General features: G+C 48.8%; 1 protein-coding gene across 1 annotated transcript in view; it reads left to right on the forward strand.

The window, feature by feature from the left end:
* The first annotated feature begins 7,045 nt into the window (after positions 1–7,045).
* LOC120031636 (SH3 domain-binding protein 5-like) overlaps positions 7,046–25,649 on the forward strand; it is a 61,797-nt gene continuing 43,193 nt past the window's right edge. The window contains exons 1-2 of the mRNA XM_038977437.1: positions 7,046–7,111; positions 7,292–7,672. Of these exons, the coding sequence (XP_038833365.1) occupies positions 7,046–7,111; positions 7,292–7,672 (447 nt within the window). The remainder of the gene's footprint in view (positions 7,112–7,291; positions 7,673–25,649) is intronic.

Below are 25,649 nucleotides of genomic sequence, written 5' to 3' on the forward strand. Positions count from 1 at the left end.
AGTACACAACACACAACACACAACACACAACACACAACACACAGCACACAACACACAGCACACAGCACACAACACACAGCACACAGCACACAACACACAGCACACAACACACAGCACACAACACACAACACACAACACACAGTACACAACACACAGTACACAGCACACAACGCACAACGCACAGTGCACAGTGCACAACACACAGCACACAACGCACAGCACACAGTGCACAACACACAGCGCACAGTACACAACACACAGTGCACAGTACACAGCACACAGCGCACAGTACACAGTACACAACACACAGCGCACAGTACACAGTACACAACACACAGTGCACAGCACACAACGCACAGTACACAACACACAGTACACAGCGCACAACGCACAGCACACAGCGCACAACACACAACGCACAGCGCACAGTACACAGTACACAGTACACAGTACACAACACACAGCACACAGTACACAACGCACAGCACACAGTACACAGTGCACAACACACAGTACACAGCACACAACGCACAGCGCACAACACACAGCACACAGTACACAGTACACAGTACACAACACACAGTACACAGCACACAACACACAACACACAGTACACAGTACACAGTACACAGCACACAACGCACAGCACACAGCACACAGTACACAGCGCACAACACACAACACACAACACACAGTACACAGTACACAACACACAACACACAGTACACAACACACAGTACACAGCACACAACGCACAGCGCACAACACACAGTACACAACACACAGTACACAACACACAACACACAGTACACAACACACAGTACACAGCACACAGTACACAGTACACAACACACAGTACACAACACACAACACACAGTACACAGTACACAACACACAACACACAACACACAGTACACAACACACAGTACACAACACACAGCACACAACACACAGTACACAACACACAGTACACAACACACAACACACAGCACACAACACACAGCACACAACACACAGCACACAACACACAGCACACAACACACAGCACACAACACACAGCACACAACACACAGCACACAGCACACAGCACACAACACACAGTACACAACACACAGTACACAACACACAACACACGACACACAGTACACAGTACACAACACACAACACACGACACACAGTACACAGTACACAACACACAGTACACAACACACAGTACACAACACACAACACACAGTACACAACACACAGTACACAGTACACAGTACACAGCACACGACACACAGTACACAACACACAACACACAGTACACAACACACAACACACAGTACACAGTACACAGCACACGACACACAGTACACAGTACACAACACACAGTACACAACACACAACACACAGTACACAGCACACAGTACACAGCACACAGTACACAGTACACAGTACACAGTACACAGAACACAGTACACAGTACACAGAACACAGTACACAGAACACAGTACACAGTACACAGCACACAACGCACAGCACACAGCACACAGTACACAACACACAGTACACAACACACAGTACACAACACACAGTACACAGCACACAGTACACAACGCACAACGCACAACGCACAACACACAGCACACAGTACACAACACACAGTACACAACACACAGTACACAACACACAGTACACAACACACAGTACACAGCACACAACGCACAACGCACAGCACACAACGCACAACGCACAGCACACAGTACACAACACACAGTACACAACACACAGTACACAACACACAGTACACAACACACAGTACACAACACACAGCACACAACACACAGCACACAACACACAGCACACAACGCACAGCACACAGTACACAGTACACAACACACAGTACACAGCACACAACGCACAGCGCACAACACACAGTACACAGTACACAGTACACAGTACACAGTACACAGAACACAGTACACAGTACACAGTAACACAGTACACAGTACACAGTACACAGTACACAGTACACAGTAACACAGTACACAGTACACAGTACACAGTACACAGAACACAGAACACAGAACACAGACACACAGAACACAGTACACAGTACACAGCACACAGTACACAGTACACAGTACACAACACACAGTACACAACACACAGTACACAGTACACAACACACAACACACGACACACAGTACACATCACACAGTACACAACACACAGTACACAACACACAGCACACAACACACAGTACACAACACACAGTACACAGCACACAGTACACAGTACACAACACACAACACACAACACACAACACACAACACACAACACACAGTACACAGTACACAACACACAGTACACAACACACAGTACACAACACACAGCACACAACACACAGTACACAACACACAGCACACAACACACAACACACAGTACACAACACACAGTACACAACACACAGTACACAACACACAACACACGACACACAGTACACAGTACACAGTACACAGTACACAACACACAACACACAGCACACGACACACGACACACGACACACAGTACACAGTACACAACACACAGTACACAACACACAGTACACAACACACAGTACACAACACACAGCACACAACACACAGTACACAACACACAACACACAGTACACAACACACAGTACACAACACACAGTACACAACACACAACACACGACACACAGTACACAGTACACAACACACAACACACAGTACACAGTACACAACACACAGTACACAACACACAGTACACAACACACAGTACACAACACACAGTACACAACACACAACACACAGTACACAACACACAACACACAGTACACAGTACACAACACACAACACACAACACACAGTACACAACACACAGCACACGACACACAGTACACAGTACACAACACACAGTACACAACACACAGCACACAGTACACAACACACAGCACACAGCACACAACACACAACACACAGTACACAACACACAGTACACAACACACAGTACACAGCGCACAACGCACAACGCACAGCACACAGTACACAACACACAGTACACAACACACAGTACACAACACACAGTACACAACACACAGTACACAACACACAGTACACAGCACACAACGCACAACGCACAGCACACAGTACACAACACACAGTACACAACACACAGTACACAACACACAGTACACAACACACAGTACACAACACACAGTACACAGCACACAACGCACAACGCACAATGCACAGCACACAGTACACAACACACAACACACAGCACACAGCACACAACACACAGCACACAGCACACAACGCACAGCACACAGCACACAGCACACAACACACAACACACAACACACAGCACACAGCACACAGCACACAGCACACAGCACACAACACACAACACACAGCACACAGCACACAGCACACAACACACAACACACAGTACACAGTACACAGTACACAGTACACAACACACAGTACACAGTACACAGTACACAGTACACAACGCACAACACACAACACACAACACACAACACACAACACACAGTACACAACACACAGTACACAACACACAGTACACAGTACACAGTACACAACACACAGTACACAGTACACAGTACACAACACACAGTACACAACACACAACACACAGTACACAGTACACGACACACAGTACACAGTACACAGTACACGACACACAGTACACGACACACAGTACACGACACACAGTACACGACACACAGTACACGACACACAGTACACAACACACAACGCACAGTACACAACACACAGTACACAACACACAACGCACAGTACACAGTACACAACACACAGTACACAACACACAGTACACAACGCACAGTACACAGTACACAGCACACAACACACAGCGCACAACACACAACACACAACACACAGTACACAACACACAGTACACAGCACACAACACACAACACACAGTACACAACACACAGTACACAACACACAGTACACAACACACAGTACACAACACACAGTACACAACACACAGTACACAACACACAGTACACAGTACACGACACACAGTACACAGTACACAGTACACGACACACAGTACACGACACACAGTACACGACACACAGTACACGACACACAACGCACAGTACACAACACACAGTACACAACACACAACGCACAGTACACAGTACACAACACACAGTACACAACACACAACACACAGTACACAACACACAGTACACAACACACAGTACACAGCACACAACACACAACACACAGCACACAACACACAGCACACAACACACAGCACACAACACACAGTACACAACACACAGTACACAACGCACAGTACACAACACACAGTACACAACGCACAGCACACAACGCACAGCACACAGCACACAGCACACAGCACACAGTACACAACACACAACACACAGTACACAACACACAGCACACGACACACAGTACACAGTACATAACACACAGTACACAACACACAGTACACAGTACACAGCACACAGCACACAACGCACAGCACACAGCACACAACACACAACACACAACTCACAGTACACAACACACAGTACACAACACACAGTACACAGCACACAACACACAGTACACAACACACAGTACACAACACACAGTACACAACACACAGTACACAGCACACAACACACAACACACAGTACACAACACACAGTACACAACACACAGTACACAACACACAGTACACAACACACAGTACACAGTACACAGCACACAACACACAACACACAGTACACAACACACAACACACAGTACACAACACACAACACACAGTACACAGCACACAACACACAGTACACAACACACAACACACAGCACACAACACACAGTACACAACACACAGTACACAACACACAGTACACAACACACAGTACACAACACACAGTACACAACACACAACACACAGTACACAACACACAACACACAGTACACAACACACAACACACAGTACACAACACACAGCACACAGTACACAACACACAGCACACAACACACAACACACAGTACACAACACACAGTACACAACACACAGTACACAACACACAGTACACAACACACAGTACACAACACACAGTACACAACACACAGTACACAACACACAGTACACAACACACAACACACAGTACACAACACACAGTACACAACGCACAGCACACAACACACAACACAGTACACAACACACAGTACACAACACACAGTACACAACACACAGTACACAACGCACAGTACACAACGCACAGTACACAACGCACAGTACACAACGCACAGTACACAACGCACAGCACACAACACACAGTACACAACACACAGTACACAGTACACAGTACACAGCGCACAACGCACAGCACACAACGCACAGCACACAACACACAGCACACAACACACAGTACACAACACACAGTACACAACACACAACACACAACACACAGTACACAACACACAACACACAGTACACAACACACAACACACAGTACACAACACAGTACACAACACACAGTACACCACACAGTACACAACACACAGTACACAGTACACAGCACACAGTACACAACACACAGTACACAACACACAGTACACAACACACAGTACACAGCACACAGTACACAGCACACAGCACACAACACACAGTACACAACACACAGTACACAACGCACAGTACACAACGCACAGTACACAACGCACAGTACACAACGCACAGTACACAACGCACAGTACACAACGCACAGCACACAGCACACAACACACAGTACACAGCACACAGTACACAACACACAACACACAACACACAGTACACAACACACAACACACAGTACACAACACACAGCACACAACACACAGCACACAACACACAGCACACAACACACAGCACACAGCACACAACACACAGCACACAGCACACAGCACACAACACACAACACACAGCACACAACACACAGCACACAACACACAGCACACAACACACAGCACACAACACACAGCACACAGCACACAACACACAGCACACAGTACACAGCACACAGTACACAACACACAGCACACAACACACAGCACACAACACACAGCACACAACACACAGCACACAACACACAGTACACAACACACAGTACACAACACACAACACACAACACACAACACACAACACACAACACACAACACACAACACACAGTACACAGTACACAGTACACAGTACACAACGCACAGGCGAAAGCAGAAGGGGCTAAATGAACAGATCAACTTGCACCTCTACCTCCCTCCTTTTTCACAGTAGACAAACCACACACACCTTCTCCTACCTGTGGCAGACTTAAAGGTAATTAGGCTCCAACCAACCCCCTTGTTAGGGTGCATGGGAGCCAGGAAGCACCTCTAGTACAGTTGAAAGGCTTCAAAAGGTGTCTTGGATAGAACTGTGTCGCTGCTCGCTCTCCTTCTCTTCTCTAGCGGCCTGGATGAAAGAGAGATGAAAGGGAGAGTGTCTTCTCTCTTCTTTCCTCCGAACCCCCCACGGCCCACCTGGGATCACAGGGACGCCACCTATACCAGACACACACACACACACACACACACACACACACACACACACACACAGTTAGAGAGAGAGAGGCATTGGGCCCCGTTCAATCAAAACTGCTAACAGAGTGTATGGTAGCTGAGACACAAATATATTAAAAGAGGAATGATGCTAACTTGTGTTCCTGGAAGACTGGGTTCATTTCAATGATCAGTCCCGGTCTACAGTGACATGTCACCAACATGCCCTCTTAACTTTCACTGAAGCAGTACTTTATTAAACAGTGGATCACTGAAAGTCCCCCTCCCTTTATTTCCTCGTTCCCTCCATCATAGAGAGGAGGAGGATGGTGGTGTGTTTATAAGGTCAGCTCCTCTGAGGGCTCAGCCCAAACCCAGTTACCCCTCCGAGTCAGTCTCCGGTCAGCAGCCACACAATACAGCTATTAGCCATTAGTATCATCCCATTCACATGCCTCTACTGCTGCCTCAGACCCCACCATTCAATTACCTTACAGTCATCTACCAGCTACCGCAAGTACAGGGCCACGAGGTTTGCCCCATATTATTATCCTTTTGCTGACGTGTTACACTCCTATTACTCAGAAGTGATTGTTATTTGACACGTGTCTTCTACGACCAGACATTGACTGTTCTCCTCATACTACAGGCCCTGGAACAGTTTTCCTCATCCCCTCACTGTGTCTCCTGTGACCAGACATTGACTGTTCTCCTCATACTACAGGCCCTGGAACAGTTTTCCTCATCCCCTCACTGTGTCTCCTGTGACCAGACATTGACTGTTCTCCTCATACTACAGGCCCTGGAACAGTTTTCCTCATCCCCTCACTGTGTCTCCTGTGACCAGACATTGACTGTTCTCCTCATACTACAGGCCCTGGAACAGTTTTCCTCATCCCCTCACTGTGTCTCCTGTGACCAGACATTGACTGTTCTCCTCATACTACAGGCCCTGGAACAGTTTTCCTCATCCCCTCACTGTGTCTCCTGTGACCAGACATTGACTGTTCTCCTCATACTACAGGCCCTGGAACAGTTTTCCTCATCCCCTCACTGTGTCTCCAAGGCTGTGACCAAAGTATATGACCCATGGCTCACTGCCCGGCATGGGGGGGCCAAACGCTTGTGCAGGCAGCTTTCTGGAAGGGAGGGGGGAGTGGGGGGGAGGGTGCGGAGGCAGGCGTATTTGGAAGCGGGAATTTGGGTCTGTTTTATGCTTGTGTTTTTATTAATGGGGGCTGAGTAGGGAATAGAGAGGCCTTCGATGCCAGACCCTCATGTCATACACATACAAACACACCTTCCCATCTGTGAAGACTCTTACAGATAAAGTGTGTGTTTTGTCCAAGTGTAAGTGTGTTTATGGTATGTGTGAGCATGTATAAACTCAGGAGCAGCATCGCCTGGGTAGTGGGGGTCAGAGAACGAGCCCAGGGGCTGCTGGAAGCATCCACGCTTTGGGATAGAAGAGGATACCAGCTTTCTGGTAGTGTCTGACTGTTTCTGTCTTTGTCTGACTGTCTGTCTGCATGTCTGTGTCCACAACCACTAGATAGTGCTACAGATGTTACAATGTCATCCGTCTGTCAGTATATTCGTCATCAGACGATGTTTGTGATGGGATACTGTAGATGGTTGTACAGTCTTTAAATTGTGTAAGCCTTTAACCATCACTTTATGAAGTACAGGAGGATGTAACCAGTAGATCGTGTTCTGGGCAGCAGTGAGCTACTGCTACAGTAGCCGTGTTAGCAACTCCATATCAATGCTGCCGCTTTCCATGTGTTTAACACAGCTTCGCTCTGTGATATTTTTGAACTCTTGGCTGGCCCGGGATCCATTGATTGGAAATAATGTGATGCCTGGTGTTGTAATGTTTCCCTAATGTTTCTGTCCTGCTTTATGTAATGGGTTATGTTTAGACCCACGCGGCTAATGCTTATGATGGAGTTGACGACAGTGCTCTAGACATGCGGGCAGTCAGGCAGGCCGGCTACCGGATTGGGTTGTGTTGATGTTGAGAGATGTTGTCGGCATGCTGGGAGAATGTCAGGAGATTTTGTGGACATTGGGAGACAACCGCAAGACTTCTGTGAGACTGCAGTGAAATGTAGAGTTTTTGAGACCGTTGTACGAATGGTGTGAGACTTTTGAGAAATTACATTGCAAATAGTGCAAAAGGTTTCTACTAATGTAGGACTGGGGTGTTTTAGACCGTTGAGAGACTGTATTGAGAATGTTGCGTCTTTGTTCAAGACCTGTTGTGAGACCTGTTGTCATGAAAACGTTATCGATGCGCCTCGAACCATAAAGGGTGATGTCACTCGTCTCCCACCCACTAGATCTTCAAATGAAATCAAATGTTATTTGTCACATACACATGGTTAGCAGATGTTAATGTGAGTGTAGCCAAATGCTTGTGCTTATAGTTCTGACAGTGCAGTAATATCTAACAAGTAATCTAACAATTTCACATCAACTACCTAATACACACAAGTGTAAAGGAATGAATAAGCATATGTACATATAAATATATGGATGAGTGATGGCCAAACGGCGTAGGCAAGATGCAGTAGATGGTATAGAGTACAGTATATACATATGAGATTAGTAATGTAGGGTATGTAAACATATAAAGTGGTATTGTTTAAAGTGGCTAATGATACATTTATTACATCCAATTTTTAATTATTAAAGTGGCTAGAGATTTGAGTCAGTATGTTGGCAGCAGCCACTCAATGTTAGTGATGGCTGTTTAACAGTCTGATGGCCTTGAGATAGAAGCTGTTTTTCAGTCTCTCGGTCCCTGCTTTGATGCACCTGTACTGACCTCGCCTTCTGGATGATAGCGGGGTGAACAGGCAGTGGCTCGGGTGGTTGTTGTCCTTGATGATCTTTTTGGCCTTCCTGTGACATCGGGTGGTGTAGGTGTCCTGGAGGGCAGGTAGTTTGCCCCCGGTGATGCGTTGTGCAGACCTCACTACCCTCTGGAGAGCCTTACGGTTGTGGGTGGAGCAGTTGCCGTACCAGGCGGTGATACAGCCCGACAGGATGCTCTCGATTGTGCATCTGTAAAAGTGTGTGAGGCGCTGCTGCGCCTTCTTCACCACGCTGTCTGTGTGGGTTGACCATTTCAGTTTGTCCGTGATGTGTACGCCGAGGAACTTAAAACTTTCCACCTTCTCCACTACTGTCCCGTCGATGTGGATAGGGGGCTGCTCCCTCTGCTGTTTCCTGAAGTCCACGATCATTTCCTTTGTTTTGTTGACATTGATTATTTTCCTGACACCACACTCCGAGGGCCCTCACCTCCTCCCTGTAGGCCGTCTTGTCGTTGTTGGTAATCAAGCCTACCACTGTAGTGTTGTTTGCAAACTTGATGATTGAGTTGGAGGCGTGCATGGCCACGCAGTCATGGGTGAACAGGGAGTACAGGAGAGGGCTGAGAATGCACCCTTGTGGGGCCCCAGTGTTGAGGATCAGCGGGGTGGAGATGTTGTTTCCTACCCTCACCACCTTGGGGCGGCCCGTCAGGAAGTCCAGGACCTAGTTGCACAGGGTGGGCTCGAGCTTAATGACGAGTTTGGAGGGTACTAGGGTGTTAAATGCTGAGCTGTAGTCAATGAACAGCATTCTTACATAGGTATTCCTCTTGTCCAGATGGGTTAGGGCAGTGTGATTGCGATTGCATTGTCTGTGGACCTATTGGGGCGGTAAGCAAATTGGAGTGGGTCTAGGGTGTCAGGTAGGGTGGAGGTGATATGGTCCCTCAAATATAGTCTCTCAAAGCACTTCATGATGACGGAAGTGAGTGCTACGGGATGATAGTCATTTAGCTCAGTTAACTTAGAGTTCTTGTGAACAGGAACAATGGTGGCCCTTTTGAAGCATGTGGGAACAGCAAACTGGGATAAGGATTTGATTGAATATGTCCGTAAACACATCAGCCAGCTGGTCTGCGCATGCTCTGAGGACGCGGCTAGGGATGCCGTCTGGGCCGGCAGCCTTGCGAGGGTTAACACGTTTAAATGTTTTACTCACGTTGGCTGCAGTGAAGGAGAGCCTGCAGGTTTTGCTAGCGGGCCGTGTTGGTGGCAATGTATTGTCCTCAAAGCGAGCAAAGAAGTTGTTTAGTTTGTCTGGGAGCAAGGCATCATGGTCCGCGACGTGGCTGGTTTTCTTTTTGTAGTCCGTGATTGACTGTATACCCTGCCACATACCTCTTGTGTCTAAGCCATTGAATTGCGACTCTACTTTGTCTCTATACTGACGCTTAGCTTGTTTGATTGCCTTGCGGAGGGAATAGCTACACTGTTTGTGTTAGGTCATGTTTCCGGTCACCTTGCCCTGATTAAAAGCAGTGGTTTGCGCTTTCAGTTTTGCGCGAATGCTGCCATCAATCCACAGTTTCTGGTTGGGGAAGGTTTTAATAGTCGCTGTTGGTACAACATCACCGATGCACTTGCTAATAAACTCGCTCACCGAATCAGCGTATTCATCAATGTTATTGTCCGACACTATGCAGAACATATCCCAGTCCACGTGATAGAAGCAATCTTGAAGCGTGGAATCTGATTGGTCGGACCACTGTTGAACAGACCTGAGCACGGGCGTTTCCTGTTTTAGTTTCTGTCTATAGGCTGGGAGCAACAAAATGGAGTCGTGGTCAGATTTTCCGAAAGGAGGGCGGGAGAGGGCTTTGTATGCGTCGCGGACGTTAGAGTAACAATGATCCAGGGTTTTACCAGCCCGGGTCGCGCATTCGATATGCTGATAAAATGTAGGGAGCCTTGTTTTCAGATTAGCCTTGTTAAAATCCCCAGCTACAATAAATGCAGCCTCAGGATATGTGGTTTCCAGTTTACATAGAGTCCAATTAAGTTCTTTCAGGGCCGTCGATGTGTCTGCTTGGGGGGGATATACCCAACTGTGATTATAATCGAAGAGAATTCTTTATTATCTATCAGCCAATCAAGACCCTGACTCTTACTTTGACTTCCTGTTCAATAGATATGCATAAAGTAAGATCTTAATTTGATCCCCCGTTTTGCAGGATAACTTTCTTGCAATGTAGGAAATGTAAAAACATGTAGTGTATTTGAGGGTTAAAAAGGCTTGTGAAGTTTGTAATTTTTACTTAGAAATTTCAGACTTGATTTTCTCTTACGAAAAATTTATCAACCCCCCAAAAAAGTCCATTAATTATAATCCACATAATAATTCACATTTCCTGTTGCTGCAGGATTATTTTCCTGCTGTAGCAAACTGGCTCAAATTAAGATCCTACATCTTAATAGTCCACATAGCAAGAATTTAAGAGGCTGAATCGTAGGCGCTTACATTTTACCTAACAATCAGTCAATCAAATCTCAGATTCCATCAGTTGCCCAATCACAGGCCCTTCTCTGGCCCTTGTCACATCGTTTTTTTCAGCTGGTTTTATTATTTGTCCTCTTTTTTTTGTTGTCAAAACGTTCAGAGTTTAAACCCATGCTGTTCTCTCCCCCTCTATCAGAGCAAATCGGCACATCTATTCCATTTTGTCCACACATCCCATTAAAATCCCATTAACTCCAGTATTCCCGGGAACTCGGAGAGAGAGAGAGGGGAGAGACCAGGAGCTGTGGAAACCATGATAACCATCAGCAGCCGTTCCCTCAGAGGTGGAAACACAGATGTGCCTCTTATTTCCCTGAATCCCGGTCGGCTAGATAGCATGTGGGAAGGAGACAGTGTTTGTCCTGGAGTGTCTGTTTGCGCTGTAGCAGTAGGGAATCTCCTTGAATGAATGAATGCGCTTCCTTTGGGAATGTTTGGTTCGGTTGGAGGGTTTCCAGTCTGCGAAACACTTCCAGTGCCGGGCAGCATATACATTCAATAGGATCCCAAAGGTCATTTGGTTCAGCCATTCTGCTGAAGAATGTTGTACTGCTGTAACGGGTTGTGTTGAGGATACCTGTTGTTAAAAGTGAGCCCAGTGTGAGTCTACACACTCGCATGTGTGTGCAATATTTCTCTCTATCACTCACGCACACACACACACACACACACACACACTTACCCACTCTGGGGTCCCATGTGTGGAGTATCCCTTTTCTAAATAAAACAAGTTTGTGGGGAAGTAGGCCCTAGACGGAGGCAGGGGCGGGAGTTTGCTCTGTAATAAAAGCTGCTTTCGTTTGACAAGTTGTGCTTTTAACAGGAGACCTTTTAATTTTTGCGAGAAGGAAGCAATGAATTGTAAAGTATACTTTTCCAGAGCTGGGCCGTTAAGTGTGCCGTGTACACCACTGCTCACGGGAACGGCCCCGGCAATGGTTAACACATGTTATTTCTTTATCCAATCTCTTCAAGTTTCTCTCTCTCTCTCGCTCTCTCTCTCTCTAACCAGACCTTTGTGTAGTCTCTCTAGTTTCAGTCTTCCTGTATCTCTCTGTCAATATGTCCTTCTTTCACCATTCATTCTAAATTCTAAATGTCTCTTTCCAGCTCTATCTTCTCTAAAAGCCCCTTTCCATCTGACGTAACTGTGTGTGTGTGTGATGAGCAACGTCAGTCTGGCCATCCTGGTTTAGGAGAGGAGACGTGTCAATTTGTACGGGGGGGCAGAGAGCAGGTCAGGGGTGAGGGGTTAGGTGGTGGGTAATCGTCAGCTGTCACTTGCTATAACACAATTCTCTGCAGACACACACACACACACCCCGCTGGTCCAATATCCTCAACACCCCAACGAGCCCCCAAAGCCTCACCAGCAACCTCTGTATTGCCCTGGTGCCTTGGCCAAGGCCAATGTGTTGACATTGAGATGTGTTTAGGACCAGAGGAGGAGGGAGGCAGGAGGAACAGAAGAGAGGAGGGGAAGGGAGGGAACAGAAAGGAGTAGAAAACATTAGAGGAAAAGAGTGAGGGTCCAAAGCAGGAGGCCAGTTGAGATGTGGAGAGTGTGGTTTTACAGTACGACCCCATCGCCATGGGGACCCAATAAGGTCAAAGTTCATGGAGTAAAAAGCTCTATTGGGGAGTGTTCAAAATATCAGCCTCTTTGGACCGCTAACTCTCTATCTCTTTCATATGCTCTTTCTCTCTGTGCCCATTCCTTTCTTTCCCACTGCCTCCCTTGCACACTTTCTCATCTTCCACAATTTCCCATGCACTTTCCCTCCTTCCCCCTTAGCTCCTCTCTCCCTCCCCTTCCTCTCTCTTCTCAGAGTTGTCCTTGTGTGTGATCACAGTGGACATGATTAGTTTCCTTCATTAGTCCTGTAAAGGCTGGGCTGTGCCCCATGGCAAATATTGAGCCATGGAAATGAGAGCCATTTCCAGGTACACGTTCACACACACACTTTCACATACACACAGCACATAAACTCCGACCCAACACGCATACACACATGTGCCAAGCCAGAGCCGTGTGGATGGCAGGCCCTGTCGGCACATGACTTTAATTGCATTAATTCATTAGACTTGACGAGCGCCAACTGTGCAAACCAAAGAGGAAACCTAAGAGTGACGCAGGGAGAACGTTGGGGAAACGCTGGCAGGAAAACACTGGGGAGGTTCCCTTCTCTCTCTGTGGCCGGCTGCCATGGGCCAGTGTCTGGGACAGAGGGCTCTGTGAGAATCTGCACGGTCACACACACACACACTCATGCATGTTCTTACCAAAGCTTCCTTGACATGCTCTCTTCCTTGACCTGGCCCAGTCTCTTACTCTGAAACTGACGCCACACACAACTATTACTTACCCACTTCAATGATCTTTGTAAGACACACACACACACACACACAGGCTACTGACTCATGGGGACTTTGTGGTATGTACACAGACACACACACATATACTGAGATCAGGGTTATTATCCTTGCTGGTAGAGGTGGGTAAGGGTTGAGTGTAATGTAGTGCGCTATATCCACTCTGTCCCCTCTACAATCACTTCCTGTGTGTTGAAGCCTGGCTGTCCTTTGTTCTGTCTTAATCCCTCTTCCTGCCCCATCCTGATCCTGCCCACCGCAGCCCTACTGGAGGACAGGTCAGCACATCTCACTCTCTGTGTGTGTGTGTGTGTGTGTGTGTGTGTGTGTGTGTGTGTGTGTGTGTGTGTGTGTGTGTGTGTGTGTGTGTGTGTGTGTGTGTGTGTGTGTGTGTGTGTGTGTGTGTGTGTGTGTGTGTGTGTGGGGGGGGGGGGGGGGGGGGATGTGTTACGTGTGTCTCACACTGGCACACACGCCCAACACATGGACAATGTCAAGCTGATAAGTATGAGCTCTCTGAACAACAATCACTTTCTATCTCACACAACGAACCGTAAGAGACACGGTTACTCTCTGTTGAGTTTGTAGGGAAACTTCCTCTGATAGAGGCCCTGTCTCTCTCTCTCCACACACACACACACACACACACACACACACACACACGCTGCTATTTTTCCATAGTTTGTGGTGAGGGGAGTTATGTGCTGATGTTTATAGCAATGTGTGTCTGTCTGGGGTGTGTGTGTGTGACACTGTCTCGTGGAAGGAAAGGAGGTTTCTTGGAAGCACTGGGTCTGGGTAACCCTGTGGGTGGAGTAATATGGCTGTTTTGAGTGTTTCTCTGTGTGTGTGGGTGTGTGTGTCTTTATTTAACTAGGCAAGTCAGTTAAGAACAAATTCTTATTTACAGTGACGGCATACCGGGGAACAGTGGGTTAACTGCCTTGTTCAGGGGCAGAACGACAGATTGTTACCTCGTCAGCTCGGATATTCGATCCAGCAACCTTTCGGTTACTGGCCCAACGCTCTAACCACTAGGCTACCTGTCGTCTGTCTGTGCGTGCGTAGGTGGTAGTGTTCCTATAAACAAGTACACACACTTGTACACTTGCCTGTTCAATTCCCTCCCCCCAATTAGTACGTCTCATCTCAGTGAGGTTTTATATACTGTCGTCACTCAACAGAGACGTGGATTAAAGCAGCCACCCAGTTCTAACCACTGGAATGCTGTCTTGTGTTCTCTGCTGTCTGAACTAAGTCTGCTGTTCATGTCCATAGGTGTTATGCAAGTATGTCAGTACTGTGGATGTAGCCTACAGCACTGTTTCCCAACTCCGGTCCCCCAGTCCTCCAGTTCTCCAGTACCCCCGACAGCACACATTTCTGTTCCCTGGACAAACTCACCTGATTCAACTCATTGTCTGTTTACATGCACATGAATAATTCAATTTTAAATTGATTATGGCAGTAGGCAGATTATGCAATTGTCATGTATAGACTTTACTCTGCTTATCAAAATCAAGTAAGCATACGCTGGTTAAAACACCTGGTTTTCTGAGCAATCTTTTGAATTATTAGAACTGTCCTCCCTCCCTAGAACTGTCCTCCCTCCCTAGAACTGTCCTCCCTCCCTAGAACTGTCCTCCCTCCCTAGAACTGTCCTCCCTCCCTAGAACTGTCCTCCCTCCCTAGTACTGTCCTCCCTCCCTAGAACTGTCCTCCCTCCCTAGAACTGTCCTCCCTCCCTAGAACTGTCCTCCCTCCCTAGTACTGTCCTCCCTCCCTAGTACTGTCCTCCCTCCCACCCTAGTACTGTCCTCCCTCCCACCCTAGTACTGTCCTCCCTCCCACCCTAGTACTGTCCTCCCTCCCACCCTAGTACTGTCCTCCCTCCCACCCTAGTACTGTCCTCCCTCCCACCCTAGTACTGTCCTCCCTCCCACCCTAGTACTGTCCTCCCTCCCACCCTAGTACTGTCCTCCCTCCCACCCTAGTACTGTCCTCCCTCCCTCGTACTGTTCTCCCTCCCTCCCTCCCTCCCTAGTACTGTCCTCCCTCCCTCCCTAGTACTGTCCTCCCTCCCTCCCTAGTACTGTCCTCCCTCCCTCCCTAGTACTGTCCTCCCTCCCACCCTAGTACTGTCCTCCCTCCCACCCTAGTACTGTCCTCCCTCCCTCCCTAGTACTGTCCTCCCTCCCTCCCTAGTACTGTCCTCCCTCCCTCCCTAGTACTGTCCTCCCTCCCTCCCTAGTACTGTCCTCCCTCCCTCCCTAGTACTGTCCTCCCTCCCTCCCTAGTACTGTCCTCCCTCCCTAGTACTGCCCTCCCTCCCTAGTACTGCCCTCCCTCCCTAATGGGCATTTCAGCGGTGTCTTTGATCTGCGGATGTGCCAGCACCAGCCGAGAGCCTCCCTCGTTAGCAAGAGTGAAGTGAGTTTGGATCAACTGAATGTATGCGTCTTAGAAGTACTTTTCACATACAAACGTTATATGTCCCAACTCAGAATCAAATATGCTTCCCAAAAATAACACAGTCGCTGTGGTAGAACGTTTATTCTGCATTTATCAGAGTGCCATCAGGGTAGCCTGATTTCAAAAGGGTCCATGTAAACAGGATTATTAGGGATATTGTTATTCTTGCCATTATAATATTAATCTGACTAATCCACAGTAATCTCATTATTGTGTGCATATAACCACACTCATTGAAGGCTTGATGATTAGTTGACCAGTTGAATCAGGTGTGTTTGTCTTGGGCTACAACAGAAATAAGGGCTGTTGGGGGACTGGAGGACTGGAACCACTCGTATGCAATTGTGTATTATATGTGCATTTGTTGTTTTATTTATTTATTCAGTTAGTTGATTTGATAGAGACAGATTCAAACATCGAGACATCAACTCATCAACAGTCAGGTACGTTGTATCTGCTTTTAATGCTAATTCACAGCATCAGCCCCTAGATGGAATTTACAGAAATATTCTCTAAAATGAGAGTTGATGTGTCTGTAACATCAGAGGCACGTTGTGACAACGTTGACATTGAACAGTCCCTGGCCTTGTGGTTGTGACCCAGCCAGTCAGTGTGATGTGGGAGGAATGAACGGGTTAATTGGACAGGCAGTGGAGCCAGGGAGATTGACCCCAGGGCGACCTTTCTGTGAGCTTGTGGTTTAACCCTCCACTACTGCTCATCAAACACGAGGGAGGGAGGACAGTACTAGGGAGGGAGGGAGGACAGTACTAGGGAGGGAGGGAGGACAGTACTAGGGAGGGAGGGAGGACAGTACTAGGGAGGGAGGGAGGACAGTACTAGGGAGGGAGGGAGGACAGTACTAGGGAGGGAGGGAGGACAGTACTAGGGAGGGAGGGAGGACAGTACTAGGGAGGGAGGGAGGACAGTACTAGGGAGGGAGGGAGGACAGTACTGGGGAGGGAGGGAGGGAGGGAGAACAGTACTAGGGTGGGAGGACAGTACTAGGGTGGGAGGGAGGACAGTACTAGGGTGGGAGGGAGGACAGTACTAGGGTGGGAGGGAGGACAGTACTAGGGTGGGAGGGAGGACAGTACTAGGGTGGGAGGGAGGACAGTACTAGGGTGGGAGGGAGGACAGTACTAGGGTGGGAGGGCAGTACTAGGGAGGGAGGGAGGACAGTACTAGGGAGGGAGGGAGGACAGTACTAGGGAGGGAGGGAGGACAGTACTAGGGAGGGAGGGAGGACAGTACTAGGGAGGGAGGGAGGACAGTACTAGGGAGGGAGGGAGGACAGTACTAGGGTGGGAGGGAGGACAGTACTAGGGTGGGAGGGCGGACAGTACTAGGGTGGGAGGGAGGACAGTACTAGGGTGGGAGGGAGGACAGTACTAGGGTGGGAGGGAGGACAGTACTAGGGTGGGAGGGAGGACAGTACTAGGGTGGGAGGGAGGACAGTACTAGGGTGGGAGGGAGGACAGTACTAGGGTGGGAGGGAGGACAGTACTAGGGTGGGAGGGAGGACAGTTCTAGGGTGGGAGGGAGGATAGTTCTAGGGTGGGAGGGAGGATAGTTCTAGGGTAGGAGGGAGGACAGTACTAGGGTGGGAGGGAGGACAGTTCTAGGGTGGGAGGGAGGATAGTTCTAGGGTGGGAGGGAGGACAGTACTAGGGTGGGAGGGAGGACAGTACTAGGGTGGGAGGGAGGACAGTTCTAGGGAGGGAGGACAGTTCTAGGGAGGGAGGACAGTACTAGGGTGGGAGGGAGGACAGTACTAGGGAGGGTGGGAGGACAGTACTAGGGAGGGTGGGAGGACAGTACTAGGGTGGGAGGGAGGACAGTACTAGGGAGGGAGGGAGGACAGTACTAGGGAGGGAGGGAGGACAGTACTAGGGAGGGAGGGAGGACAGTACTAGGGAGGGAGGGAGGACAGTACTAGGGAGGGAGGGAGGACAGTACTAGGGAGGGAGGGAGGACAGTACTAGGGAGGGAGGGAGGACAGTACTGGGGAGGGAGGGAGGGAGGGAGAACAGTACTAGGGTGGGAGGACAGTACTAGGGTGGGAGGGAGGACAGTACTAGGGTGGGAGGGAGGACAGTACTAGGGTGGGAGGGAGGACAGTACTAGGGTGGGAGGGAGGACAGTACTAGGGTGGGAGGGAGGACAGTACTAGGGTGGGAGGGAGGACAGTACTAGGGTGGGAGGGCAGTACTAGGGAGGGAGGGAGGGCAGTACTAGGGAGGGAGGGAGGACAGTACTAGGGAGGGAGGGAGGACAGTACTAGGGAGGGAGGGAGGACAGTACTAGGGAGGGAGGGAGGACAGTACTAGGGAGGGAGGGAGGACAGTACTAGGGAGGGAGGGAGGACAGTACTAGGGTGGGAGGGAGGACAGTACTAGGGTGGGAGGGCGGACAGTACTAGGGTGGGAGGGAGGACAGTACTAGGGTGGGAGGGAGGACAGTACTAGGGTGGGAGGGAGGACAGTACTAGGGTGGGAGGGAGGACAGTACTAGGGTGGGAGGGAGGACAGTACTAGGGTGGGAGGGAGGACAGTTCTAGGGTGGGAGGGAGGATAGTTCTAGGGTGGGAGGGAGGATAGTTCTAGGGTAGGAGGGAGGACAGTACTAGGGTGGGAGGGAGGACAGTTCTAGGGTGGGAGGGAGGATAGTTCTAGGGTGGGAGGGAGGATAGTTCTAGGGTGGGAGGGAGGACAGTACTAGGGTGGGAGGGAGGACAGTACTAGGGTGGGAGGGAGGACAGTTCTAGGGAGGGAGGACAGTTCTAGGGAGGGAGGACAGTACTAGGGTGGGAGGGAGGACAGTACTAGGGAGGGTGGGAGGACAGTACTAGGGAGGGTGGGAGGACAGTACTAGGGTGGGAGGGAGGACAGTACTAGGGTGGGAGGGAGGACAGTACTAGGGTGGGAGGGAGGACAGTACTAGGGTGGGAGGGAGGACAGTACTAGGGTGGGAGGGAGGACAGCACTAGGGTGGGAGGGAGGACTAGGTTGGGAGAACAGTACTAGGGTGGGAGAACAGTACTAGGGTGGGAGGACAGTACTAGGGTGGGAGGACAGTACTAGGGAGGGAGGGCAGTACTAGGGAGGGAGGGAGGGCAGTACTAGGGAGGGAGGGAGGACAGTACTAGGGAGGGAGGGAGGACAGTACTAGGGAGGGAGGGAGGACAGTACTAGGGTGGGAGGGAGGACAGTACTAGGGAGGGTGGGAGGACAGTACTAGGGAGGGTGGGAGGACAGTACTAGGGTGGGAGGGAGGACAGTACTAGGGTGGGAGGGAGGACAGTACTAGGGTGGGAGGGAGGACAGTACTAGGGTGGGAGGGAGGACAGCACTAGGGTGGGAGGGAGGACTAGGTTGGGAGAACAGTACTAGGGTGGGAGAACAGTACTAGGGTGGGAGAACAGTACTAGGGTGGGAGGACAGTACTAGGGAGGGAGGGCAGTACTAGGGAGGGAGGGAGGGAGGACAGTACTAGGGAGGGAGGGAGGACAGTACTAGGGTGGGAGGGAGGACAGTACTAGGGTGGGAGGGAGGACAGTACTAGGGTGGGAGGGAGGACAGTACTAGGGTGGGAGGGAGGACAGTACTAGGGTGGGAGGGAGGACAGTACTAGGGTGGGAGGGAGGACAGTACTAGGGTGGGAGGGAGGACAGTACTAGGGTGGGAGGGAGGACAGTTCTAGGGTGGGAGGGAGGATAGTTCTAGGGTAGGAGGGAGGATAGTTCTAGGGTAGGAGGGAGGACAGTACTAGGGTGGGAGGGAGGACAGTTCTAGGGTGGGAGGAAGGATAGTTCTAGGGTGGGAGGGAGGACAGTACTAGGGTGGGAGGGAGGACAGTACTAGGGTGGGAGGGAGGACAGTTCTAGGGAGGGAGGACAGTTCTAGGGAGGGAGGACAGTTCTAGGGTGGGAGGGAGGACAGTACTAGGGAGGGTGGGAGGACAGTACTAGGGTGGGAGGGAGGACAGTACTAGGGTGGGAGGGAGGACAGTACTAGGGTGGGAGGGAGGACAGCACTAGGGTGGGAGGGAGGACTAGGTTGGGAGAACAGTACTAGGGTGGGAGAACAGTACTAGGGTGGGAGAACAGTACTAGGGTGGGAGGACAGTACTAGGGTGGGAGGGAGGACAGTACTAGGGTGGGAGGGAGGACAGTTCTAGGGTGGGAGGGAGGACAGTACTAGGGTGGGAGGGAGGACAGTACTAGGGTGGGAGGGAGGACAGTTCTAGGGTGGGAGGGAGGACAGTTCTAGGGTGGGAGGGAGGACAGTTCTAGGGTGGGAGGGAGGACAGTTCTAGGGTGGGAGGGAGGACAGTACTAGGGTGGGTGGGAGGACAGTACTAGGGTGGGTGGGAGGACAGTACTAGGGTGGGTGGGAGGACAGTACTAGGGTGGGAGGGAGGACAGTACTAGGGTGGGAGGGAGGACAGTACTCGGGAGGGAGGGGGGACAGTACTCGGGAGGGAGGGGGGACAGTACTCGGGAGGGAGGGAGGACAGTACTCGGGAGGGAGGGAGGACAATACTAGGGTGGGAGGGAGGACAGTTCTATCGCCAAAGAGAGACCAGTTGTCACTCACATAGGGACCTCTCTTACCTCAGAGGCTGTGTTTACACAGGCAGCCCAATTATTGGCAAAAGAGTTGATCTGATTGGTCAAAGGACCAATTTGTGAAAAAAGATCAGAATTGGCCTGCCAGAATACCACACTGTGATTTATGGGTCGCTCGGTTAGTGTGTGTGTTAGAGATATGAACTTGGTTTTCTGTGTGGGGGGGGGGGGGGGTGCGTGTCTGATAATTAGTGTGTGTGTCTCCCGTCATCCACATGTAAAGTTGACCTTCTGTGGCCTTTCCAGGCAGAGTGGACATGTGGTCCCCCAGAGCCTAGAGGCTGCTTCCTCCTCAAACTCGACCTGACCGACCGACCGACCGACCGACCTCGATCTCTCTCTCTCTCTCTCTCTCTCTCACACTCACACTCACTCTCTCACTCTCACTCTCACACTCACTCTCACACTCACTCACTCACTCACTCACTCACTCACTCACTCACTCACTCACTCACTCACTCACTCACTCACTCACTCACACACACACAGCCGTCTGTAGTGGGACGGTCTGAGGCAGCTTGACAGGGGGTTTCTGGGGGGTGCCCCAGGTCACTGTCCCCATGTCAGACATCTACCTGGAGCTCAGGGGTTAGATGACTGGGAAGCCTATGGATGGTTAGGGGGGTTTGTGTGTGTGACCTCAGCACCATGCTGTGGGCAGTGTGACAGTGAGTTGCAGCGACATCTGTTCCCCAGTAGGAGCCCAGTAGACCAGCGTTAGAGGCAGCCCTGTTGTGTGTGTGGATGTTACAGAGAGGGTTTACATGGCAGTTTATACACCCTGAGCCAATCAGATCATCTTAAACCAACACACAGCTAAAGCCCCACAGCTGCCATGGCAAACACAAACAGTCAAGTGCCCTTGACCTCAGTCACACGCACACCCACATATACAGTTGAAGTCGGAAGTTTACATACACCTTAGCCAAATACATTTAAACTCAGTTTTTCATAATTCCTGACATTTAATCCGAGTAATAATTCCCTGTTTTAGGTCATTTAGGATCAACACTTTATTTTAAGAATGTGAAATGTCAGAATAATAGTAGAGAGAATAATTTATTTCAGCTATTATTTCTTTCATCACATTCCCAGTGGGTCAGGAGTTTACATACACTCAATTAGTATTTGGTAGCATTGCCTTTAAATTGTTTAACTTGGGTCAAACATTTCGGGTAGCCTTCCACAAGCTTCCCACAATAAGTTGGGTGAATTTTGGCCCATTCCTCCTGACAGAGCTGATGTAACTGAGTCAGGTTTGTAGGCCTCCTTGCTCACACATGCTTTTTCAGTTCTGCCCACAAATGTTCTATAGGATTGAGGTCAGGGCTTTGTGATGGCCACTCCAATACCTTGAGTTTGTTGTCCTGAAGCCATTTTGCCACAACTTTGGAAGTATGCTTGGGGTCATTGTCCATTTGGAAAACCAATTTGCGACCAAGCTTTAACTTCCTGACTGATGTCTTGAGATGTTGCTTCAATATATCCACATCATTTTCCTCCTCATGATTTCATGAGTGCACCAGTCCCTCCTGCAGCAAAGCACCCCTACAACATGATGCTGCCACCCCGTGCTTCACGGTTGGGATGGTGTTCTTCGGCTTGCAAGCCATCTTTTTCTTCCAAACATAACGATGGTCATTATGGCCAAACAGTTCTATTTTTGTTTCATCAGACCAGGACATTTCTAAAAAAAATACAATCTTTGTCCCCATGTGCAGTTGCAAACCGTAGTCTGACTTTTTTATGCCGGTTTTGGAGCAGTGGCTTCTTCCTTGCTGAGCGGCCTTTCAGGTTATGTCGATATAGGACTTGTTTTACTGTGGATATTAGATACTTTTGTACCTGTTTCCTCCAGCATCTTCACAAGGTCCTTTGCTGTTGTTCTGGGACTGTTGTTCTTTTCACACAAAAGTACGTTCATCTCTAGGAGACAGAGCGTGTCTCCTTCCTGAGCGGTATGACGGCTGCGTGGTCCCATGGTGTTTATACTCGCATACTATTGTTTGTACAGATGAACGTGGTACCTTCAAGCGTTTGGAAATTGCTCCCAAGGATGAACCAAACTTGAAGAGGTCTACGATTTTTTTTCTTTTGATTTTCCCATGATGTCAAGCAAAGAGGCACTGAGTTTGAAGGTAGGCCTTGAAATACATCCACAGGTACACCTCCAATTGACTCAAATTATGTCAATTAGCCTATCAGAAGCTTCTAAAGCCATGACATAATTTTCTGGAATTTTCCAAGCTGTTTAAAGGCACAGTCAACTTAGTGTATGCAAACTTCTGACCCACTGAAATTGTGATACAGTGAATTATAAGTGAAATAATCTGTCTGTAAACAATTGTTGGAAAAATGACTTGTGTCATGTACAAAGTAGATGTCCTAACCGACTTGCCAAAACTATAGTTTGTTAACAAGAAATTTGTGGAGTGGTTGAAAAACAAGTTTTAATGACTCCAACCTAAGTGCATGTAAACTTCCAACTTCAACTGTACACACACACACACACACACACACACACACACACACACACACACACACACACACACACTGGCCTCACTCCTACACTATGCTGCTGCAACTCCCTGCAATGTGAAACGATGAAATCCAAACAACTTTTGAAATCAAATATTCAGACTATACTTTTTTTGTTTGAAATTGTAATATAATTTCCACACTTCACTAACACGACTCACTGCACTGAATTACTGATATTTTCAAATATTTTAAGTAGACAATAAATCATGGATACCTATTCCCTTATTTTTGAAATAATCTACTGCCTTTTTATCCAAATTGGCCTTTAGTCCACTGCCCCATAAACCCTGATCTAGGAACGGCTTTCCTAATCCCAATGCTAATGTCCAACACTAGAGGCTGAGATGTAACAGTTCTCAGGCCAGTCCTTAGGAGTGACTGTTATTCAGTGAATAGGTCAGGGAGGGGTGTGAGGTGTTGACAGGTGGAGAGGCCGCAGGAGAACTAATTCTGTTTATTTGTTGGTTTTTAACTGGAGAGGGAGACATAAAGCTGTAAATCTCACACACACACACACACACACACACACACACTGGACGAGTTGAAGCATAAGAGAGGCAGGTTTCCACCAGCTCTCTGTGTACACTGAGCCAAGTATAACATGTGCACAGCAGTCGACAAAGAGAGGGGGGAGGGAGGGAGTGAAAAGGGGAGAAGAGAGAGAGGATGAGAGTGAATGAGGAAGACAAGGTGAGTAAGGAAGAGCAAGAGAGAGAGAGACAAAGGGAGAGAGGAGGAGAGTGAGTAAGGGAGAGAGCATAACAGTTTGAGAGAAAGAGCGAGTGATGGAAACAGAGGAAGAGGGAGAAGGGGGATCAAAAGAAGAAAAAATACGCAAATGAGTGAAAAGGGAAAAAAGCTGGAGAGTCCTCCTTGCCTGGATAATAAATTGTTCACGGTCTGTGGCATTTCAACATTTTATGTTCTCCCCGCTATAAAAAGTAATCAATTTGGTCTAAATCACCCCTTCCCTAACTGTCAGAAGGCAGGAGGAGGAGGGCTCTCTTACAACCCAGAAAAGAGGGAAGAAGTGAAAAAATGAGTGAAATACACAAGAAGGAAATTAGAATGATGTGTTCAAATCTGGTCGTGGTCACAACAAACCAGCGTACACACAGCCAAACTGACGCTGCGGAAACATTGTGTGCCAAGCTGGAGAGAACCCAGCGTGGTTATTTGATATGTCTTCCATATCAGAGGAAATGGATCATTAACCCAATAGGAGTTATTTATGGAGCGGAACAACATACTGCTGTGGTTCAGGAGAAAATTATGTGGTATTTTCCTATCGTGAATCAAGCTTTGTATCAAAATCTTGTGTTTGGATCTTGCCGTGACCTTACCAAGTCCAGTTATTCTTTTCCCATTGCCAGTAGATTAACACATATTGGTCTAGATTTAAACCAAAGCGCTTTTATTGGTCGATTGGTTTCAAAGATGTTGGTGCAGGCAGCACCAGCTATCCATTCTTCCCTAACCTAGTAACAAGAGCTAGGAGAAACGCCTGCAATGATACCCAGAACCTGGACTATTGAATCAGCTGTGCCCATATACAGTATCTCCCCCGAGTAACCACACACACACACACACACACACACACACGGTGAGCCTCACTGCCAATCAGACACTCAACCCCTAGCTCTGCGAAAGTATTCTCTTT

Source organism: Salvelinus namaycush, chromosome 37 (assembly GCF_016432855.1).
Source record: "Salvelinus namaycush isolate Seneca chromosome 37, SaNama_1.0, whole genome shotgun sequence".
Classification (NCBI taxonomy): Eukaryota; Metazoa; Chordata; class Actinopteri; order Salmoniformes; family Salmonidae; genus Salvelinus; species Salvelinus namaycush.